The sequence below is a fragment of the Rhincodon typus genome, chromosome 37, assembly GCF_021869965.1.
Source record: "Rhincodon typus isolate 14 chromosome 37, sRhiTyp1.1, whole genome shotgun sequence".
NCBI classification, from domain to species: Eukaryota; Metazoa; Chordata; class Chondrichthyes; order Orectolobiformes; family Rhincodontidae; genus Rhincodon; species Rhincodon typus.
In genome coordinates, this window is record NC_063368.1 from 19,995,834 (window position 1) to 20,004,314 (window position 8,481).

At 42.8% G+C, this 8,481-nt stretch overlaps 1 protein-coding gene across 1 annotated transcript in view; it reads left to right on the plus strand.

Annotated features, from left to right (window-relative positions):
- LOC109934144 (neuronal pentraxin-2-like) overlaps nt 1-8,481 on the plus strand; it is a 32,872-nt gene that overhangs the window by 19,129 nt on the left and 5,262 nt on the right. The window contains exon 2 of the mRNA XM_020532954.2: nt 6,316-6,544. Coding sequence (XP_020388543.1) covers nt 6,316-6,544 — 229 coding nt within the window. The remainder of the gene's footprint in view (nt 1-6,315; nt 6,545-8,481) is intronic.

Below are 8,481 nucleotides of genomic sequence, written 5' to 3' on the forward strand. Positions count from 1 at the left end.
CATATTAAGGTACATGACTAAATATTTGGTCAAAGAGGTATTTACAAATCATCTTAAAGATGGAACGAGAGAAAGAAAGGCAGAGAGGGAAATTTCAAATTGTAGGATCTCAGCAGCTGAAGGCATGAATACTAATGGGAGAAACATTCAAATGAGGGATGCTTTTGAGGCCAGAACTGGAGGGCAGTTGAAGTCTTAGAGGAGGTTACAGAGATAGAAAGGGATAATGCCATGGAGATATCTGAAAACAAAATTGAGAAGGTTACAATTGAGACCTTACTTCACTGGGGGCTAATGTAGGTGATGGACAATGGGACTGAGGAGTGGACAAGACTCAGTGTGAGTTAGGATATGATTACAGTGCTTTTGGATGGCATTAAGTTTTTGGAGGGTTTAAGATGGCAAACCAATGAAGAATGTGTTGGAACAGTCAAATCTAATGGCAAGGAAGAGGGCTTTAACATCAGAAGGGCTGAGGCAGGAGCAGGTTTGGTGATATTATGAAGGCAGTTTCAGTGATGGAGCTGATATATGATTGGAAGCTCAAACCAGATTCAAAGATTACAAACAGCTTCACACAGTTTCAGGGAGAGGGATGGAATTTGTGTTGGGGACTTAAGGTGATGGCTTTGGTTCCCAACAGTTAGTTGAAGGAAATTTCTGGTCATCCAACAGGATATGGGGCTGAGGGATGCATCAGGGCCCAACGACTTGGGACTGGGTTTTAGGGAACCCACTGTTCTTGGGTCGGAGGAGTGGGACCACTGCCCTCAGTTCAGGGGTTTGAGGCACAAATTAGGATCAGCACTGGGGCTTGTGACTTCCGCCCCTGGTGTTATCTAATACTGGGACAAGGAGTCTGTTTGACCAGTTAGAGACAATGGCAGGGCTGAGAGAAATAGAGAGCTGGTTGTGGTCAGTGTACATTCAGAAACCCGACTTTTCAGATGAGGGTGCCCATGTTATCATCAGCAATATTTGCAGTGTCTTTTCAAACCTCTAGTAATAATGTCACTATCCATTATAGACTGGGACATGGGTTTGTGTATGGTGTCTGATTCCCTCTCCATGCCTCCAAACTGTACCATGTCTCTCTCTTTATCTCACTCCCTATTTTCCTGTCCCCACTTCACTAACTGATGTCACACAATCCCCAGCTGTTAAGTCAGTAAGAATGTTTCCTAAAAAAAAACTACATTATTCATTCTTAGGATGTGGGTGTCATTGGCAAGACTAATGCTGTTATCTATCTCAGCTTACCCCGAGAAGGTAGTGATGAGCAATGTTTTGAAACCACTTCACAAGTTTAGTTATGAGTCAACTGCATCAGTGTGGCATAGGAGTCACATAGGCTGTGTTAGAGAAGGATGACAAGTTTCCTTTCCCAAAGGCTGTTAGTGATGATTATTGAGCACAGCAATCTCAGCCCACGCGCCCCATTGTTGCGAACGAGACATTGGAAGCGGATCCAATGTGCTCTCGTAGATGGGTGTAGAAGGTTCCATGGTACTATTTTGTAGAAGACCAGGGAATTACCCCAGTGTCTTGGTGTCTTGGGGTGTGGGTGGGTGGAAGAGAGATAGGTTTATCCCTCAATCAATATCAGTGAAATACACGACCATGTCACTGTTTGTGGGATCTTGCTGTGCACAAATTGGCTGTCACCTTTTTTTACATTACAACAGTACTTCAAAGGTTTCAGTTCATTGTCTGCAAAACACTTTGAGCCATTCTGAAATTGCGAAAGGCACTATAGAAATGCAATCCTTTACTTCAGTCTTTTAATGAATTAGTTGGGTTTTTTTAATGACAAAAATTAGCATCTGTAAGGTCACTTCCTCTGAGGCCTCTTTCAATTTACAGGCTGTCCTTTTTAGGATTCAGTTCAAATTCACAAAGGGCCCTGGTGGGATTTGAACTCATAAATAATGAATACAGGAACATAAGCACTCCATTTCTGTACACCTGTCAGATAAGAGCACTGATCAATGCTGACAGCTTCCCATTACATATTGAACACCTTCAGCACATCAGCCAAATGCTATTTTTAACTATCCCCTGCAGGATCCAGGTGATTAGTTTTTACTTCACTTACTATACAAAGTGCAGATAGATCACGTGCAATGCATTAATTATTTCATACAAATAAAAAAGTCCTAAATTGCCATTAAATAATTCTCCAAGGACTGTTCCTACAGTCAGATCATTTTAAAATTAATTAACAGATACTAAGGGGGAATGTTAGCTCGGAAGCGTTGGTGGGAGTGGGGCATGTTGTAGGAATAGAGACGGTAATGGGGTAGCAAAGGATGAGTTTACTCTCTGAGTCTTTTGAACATGTGGACCCAAGTCTTAGTCAGACTAAAGGTGCATGAATGTCGTTTAGGGAAAGAAATCTGCCATCCTTACCTGGTCTGGTCTATATGTGACTCCAGACCGACAGCAATGTGGTTGACTCTTGGATGTCCTCTGAAATAGCTGAGGAGGACGTTCAGTTCAAAGAGAATAAGGAACAGGCAACTGATGCTGACCCAGTCAGCGATGCCCACATGGCAGAATAAAGAAGAAAAAATATCAGAATCAGGTAGAATCAGGAGGACAAATGAATCTACGTTTACAGTGAGAATAGCACTGTCCCATCTTCTACTGTCCCTCTCTGTTTCCTTCATTTCTACCTCACCACTCTCTACTTTCAGCACTCCCCAGATCTCTCCCTCTGTCTCTGCTTCAGTAGCTCTGTCTATGCTCTGATTTTGCCTTTTCCTTTTCTCAGTTTTCTTTTGGATTTCAACTCTAAGATTTTTTCTCTCTTTCACCGCTGTTTTATTTCTCTCTCACATTCTAACTTTTGACTTTATCCTGTTTGAGTCCAGTTTTGTGTTTGTAGAGACAGCAGCACCAGGGCAAAGAAAAATTTGTAGCAATCTCTTTGCTTTCCTGCTCTCTCCCACACTTTCTTTTCCTCCTAATCTTTCTGTGTCCTTCTCTTCCTTCCTCACCTGCTTTTTATTCCACTATCTCCAATTCTTTGTCTCACACTCTGTCTCTTGGTTTAAAAGTTTTGCTATGAAAGGTTTCATAACAGATGAATTACTCTACAGATTACTTAAGTGCAGCCAATCCTGCACGGAACCCTAAAGAGAAAAGCACAAAGCCAGGGTTCTTGTGGGTGACCATACACACATCTTCTGGTGCACAGGAACATGGATATACTCACTGTAACAGGCATGCACTAATCCAGGTGCACACACCGTGACAGGTTAGTATTGTGACAGATATTCACTGTTACAGGTACAGTGACTGATACATAACTATACAGATGTGCCTCAGAATCGTGAATCTCATGGTTAGAGCTGTAAGATTTAGTCCAGGGGTCACAGGTTATCTAAAAATTAGGCTGAAGTCATAAGTGATTTTAAAGCAACTTACTAAGAAGCAATAGTTTAGATGTAATACATAAGATAAATAGGCAGAAAAGACATTTTACTTTTAACAAGCATGTAAGGGTTACTGATCTTAGATTAAATAAATGGATGGGGAAAATAGAGAATATTAACCTCCACAGTTGACAGTGGTTGGCTTGTGAGAACAATTTACTGCTCTTGGAACAGACAAACAGATGGATGAAGCCAGCGTCAGAGCTGGAGGTGGGGGTGGAGGGAAAGTTTCTTTTCTGCTCTTCAGTCTGAAGTGTTAGATTAAAGCCAGTATGGATCACTTCCAAAAATCCCTCCTCTCTCCAAAGTTTTCTTGAGCTAAAACCCAGTTTTTGGGTGACGAGAGAATTGTTCCAGTTCAAGAGGCTCTCCTCCAATCCAAGAGATTCCATTTACAGACCTTATTTCTGGGAGTCCTGTCATTCATTTATTCAACTGTTCATTGGCAAGGAACAGGCATTCAAGGTAATCCCTCCTATCTCCATCAGGAAGGTCTTAAGAGTCATCCAGTGGCTCATTGCTTGTTTGCAAGTTCCATTTAATCTTCAGGAAAGTGGTTTACATTTGTGTCATTGTGTCAGATTATCCCCCACACTCCATGACTATACCCCCATCCCACCGTCCCTGAACCCTACCCCAGCCCCAGTCAGAATTAGCAATGCCTTGTTTCTGAGTCTGAGCTGGAGACATGCCCTTGTGAGGTAGTGGTCTTCACTGCCTTCAGTTCATCAGCCCAGAAGCTGGTATGAGTGCTTTCTTTATAAGGGGGAGAGGGGTGGGGGGAAGAGAGAGAGATAGAGAGAGAGAGAGGATGCCAATCCTATGATACTCAATTGATTTTTTAGAATTTTATACAGTTGTTATATAACATTTTGTTATGTACCCTATCCGCAAGACCTATACTGATAATGTGTGTCACAGTGTCACAGCCTGAAATACTCCCTTCCAGATAAGATGATAAACTGAGGGCCATCTCTTCTTCCAGGTGGGTACAAAAGACCCCGTGTCAGCATTTTGATAGCTCAATGAAGAGTAGGAAAGTTGACCCTGGTGCCCCAGCCAATACCTATCGCTGAGACAATACCACTAGGTTCTCTACTGTGTTGCTGTTTGTGGGATCTTGCTGTGTACACTTTAGCTGATGGTTTTTCTGCTTTGCTGCACTGACTATATTCAACAGCAGTATTTAATTGGCTTTAAACTGCTTTGGGACATTAAAAACGTTGTTTCCGTTGCTCTCTAAAGGTTGGCTATTTGTTTCTGTTGCTGTAACATGCTGCAGTGGTACTGGACTACAGCTGAAGGCAGATGGCAACTCTCAGGCTGGGAATATGGTTCAGTGCCAAGAGGTCCACACAGCCCATCTGTGGTGCTCATGGGTTGATTTAGTGCAGGAAACATTCCCACTGCTGTTCCCTGTGGTGGCCGAGTTGGCTGAGGGGTCCGTTCCCCAGTTGGTGTGGTTCATGTTAACATTCAACACCCTTGGACCAAATACAGCTGCTTTAAAATGAAGCAGAGAGGGATTTAATAAAATCCATCAAAAACTGTTATTTAAACAATCTATACCATTACCTGACACATAGCCCTGTTGGGATTTATTTTCTTGAGGAATATTGTATTATTATTTTTGATTTTTGGATATTTTATTAAACCAGAAACTCCAAAATTCTTGTTGAGCAATTGCTGTACGGGTAAAAATGACTATCACTAACTCAAAGGGCAAACTAAAAATTGTATTGGACAATGAGAACACTACTAGTTAGCACTGCATCATTGAAGGCATGACAGGATATAGATGCTCAACACATGTCAATCTGCTACTCCTCTGCATCTCAGGCCATACAGACTCTTTTCTTGGATCCTCAAGACTGGTCCTTTAGCATGTTGACATAAGTATATAAACTCATCTGTAAAATTTCAACTTTAATTACCCAACCCACCTTAAATAGTGGTGTTGCTCAGTTTGTACTTGCTGCTGTCACTGTTTCTCCAGAATTTTACCAGTTGTTGCTATTTTTCTCTCTTTATCTCTCAAACTCTATATCTTTAACAATTTCTTTAGCTGCCTTTTAACTCCTCAGTTAAGCTGTCCCTTCAACTCCCAATTTATTCTCTCTCCCAATTTATTCTCTCTTCATCTCTCCTTACGTACTTTCCCATGAGGTGCCCCTTTAATAAATATCCTAACAATGAGGACTGTCCCTTTACTAGTGCTAAGCTCTCAGTACTGTGCCCTCCCATACACCCTCACTTTGAAGATGACTTCACATTTTAAATTGATTCAGTACACCTATGCCAACAGAACTCAGAAATGAAGTGAAGATTATGACTTTTGACCAATGGGAAGGGAGTCACAAGTCTTCCATGACAACTTGATGTATGAATCACTTCCCTTGATCCAATTAGATTGTGTATGTTCTAACTGCCAGCCTTAGCTTGTACTTTGTCAGGAATCACCTGGAACACTGAGTGCCTAGCCCCTTCCTGACTTGAACCTTAGCTTTCCTCTTAAAGTCACATTGCCATATCTGGCACTTAAAAGACAAGTGCAATTTGAGATTTTTCATGCTGTAAACTTACAAGTAGTAAACTTTAACAACTCTGAAACTCATTAATGGTGCAGGCATGATGGGCTGAATGGCCCGCTTCTGTGCTGTAACAATCCTGTGAACAACAGAAAGATATATGCCATTGAAATGAACCATAACACCCCATTGCAACTGGAAGCTACAGGGTCAATGAATGTAGCTTAGAAGATGTAGGATGGGCCTTCAGGATTCCTGTTAGTGCTGTAGTGCTGTTACCATGAGTATCTGCACCTTATTGATGACAATAACTGATTATTATCGTGTTTGCTCTCTCCGGGGATGGGGAGCAGGGTCAGCTGCTGACTCAGGGCAATGTTTCCTCGATTTCTGCACTCTCTGGCCAACCCCGGGGTCATATCTACCTGCAGATCCAGGAGCTGGAAGCTCAGCTGCTCTCCAAACTCTCAGAACTGGAGAAAGAACGATCCTTACTGCAGAACAAGAGTGACCGACAGAAGCATCTCCTGGAGGAGCAGTTGGAGTCCCTTCACCAGCGCATCGACAAACTGGAAAAAGGTAAGGAACAAAAACAGAAGTTGCTGGAAAAGCTCAGCAAGTCTGGCAGCATCTGTGAAGGAGAAAACAGAGTTAACGTTTTGGGTCCGGTGACCCTTCCTCAGAACAGGACCCGAAACGTTAACTCTGTTTTCTCCTTCACAGATGCTGCCAGAGCTGCTGAGCTTTTCCAGCAACTTTGTTTTTGATCCTGATTTACAGCATCCACAGTTCTTTTGGTTTTTATTTGGAAAAAGGTAAGGTTCAGGAAAGGTTAAAAGTTAAAGGTGAAAGATCAGGTCTGGGATGTGAGGGATAATAGGGCTGGCTCTTCATTGTGCATTCCTGTCTCACAGCCTTGTTTTGTAGGAGCATATATTAAGAGAGGTCTGACCTGCCCCTCTCCAACTGTGTGTAGAAGGGAAGCAGACCGCACTGAGATCCTTTAGCTGGGGTTATACCACAGTGACTGCAAGCCAGTGTGAGTCCAAGAGGCAAACTGATACATTACAGCTTTCCTGAGTTAGAATGGGCACTTCAATGTCAACTGGTTCACAACAACGACTGCACTGTGTTGACTGACACAAGGAAGATCACGGGAGGAAAAGTTGATACTGTGAGCATTGAGAGGTGTTGCAAACCACAGGAGAAAGTGCAGCTTTGAAGGAGGTTTTAAAAGGCAAAGATGAATCTGACATGGGCCAAGTTTAGAAGAGAGCAAATTGTTCAACAAATTCCAAGGTCAGAAGTCACATGACAGCAGGTTATAGTCCAACAAGTTTATTTGAAGTCAGAAGAACATAGAACCTAGAACATAGAACAGTACAGCACAGTACAGGCCCTTCGGCCCACGATGTTGTGCCAACCTATTATCGTACTAAGATCAATCTACCCTGCATACCCTACATTTTACTATCCTCCATGTTCCTGTCCAAGACTCGCTTAAAAGTCTCTAAATTATCTGACTCCACTACCACTGCCGGCAGCGCATTCCACACACCAACCACTCTCTGTGTGGGAAACAGACATCTCCCCTATACCTTCCTCCAATCACCTTAAAATTATGCCCTCTCGTAATAGTCATTTCCGCCCAGGGAAAAAATCTCTGACTATCTACTCTATCTATGCCTTCCATCGTCTTGTAAACCTCTATCAAGTCACCTCTCGTCCTTCTTCGCTCCAATGAAAAAAGCCCTAGCTCCCTCAACCCTTCCTCATAAGACCTGCCCTCCAGTCCAGGCAGAATCCTGGTAAATTTCCTCTGCACCCTCTCCAAAGCTTCCACATCTTTCATATAATGAGGTGACCAGAACTGAACATGATATTCCAAGTGTGGTCTAACCAGAGTTTTATAGAGCTGCAGCATAACCTCATGGCACTTAAACTCAATTCCTCTATCAATGAAAGCCAACACACCATACGCCTTCTTTACAACCCTATCAACTTGGGTCGCAACTTTGAAGGATCTATGGATGTGGACCCCAAGATTCCTCTGTTCCTCCAAACTGCCGAGAATCCTGCCATTAACCCTGTATTCTGCATTCAAATTCAACTTTCCAAAATGAATCACTTCACACTTTTGGAGCATCGCCCCATTGGCACTTCCACAACAAATTCCAACAAATTGCTACGTAACCTGATTCCTGATCCATCCTGAACTGCCCTGGTGTTGGAAAATAGGTCAGAAATTTCCTTTAAACCTATGACCTTCCAAGTATCCTACATTCCTTCAACTCAGACCTCTTGTGCACCATCCACTTGCTTCTACCCAACATTGATTGGAAGGTAGAGATTTTCCAGGAGAGAATTCCAGAGCTTGGGGACCACAGGCAGCCAAAGACATGACCACAAACACGGAGTTATTTAAGACTGGCCAGGAATGCTGGTGTTCAGAAATCTTGGAGGGTCACAGGGTTGGAGGAGGTTATAGAGACGGGGTCGGAGGAGGTTATAGAGAT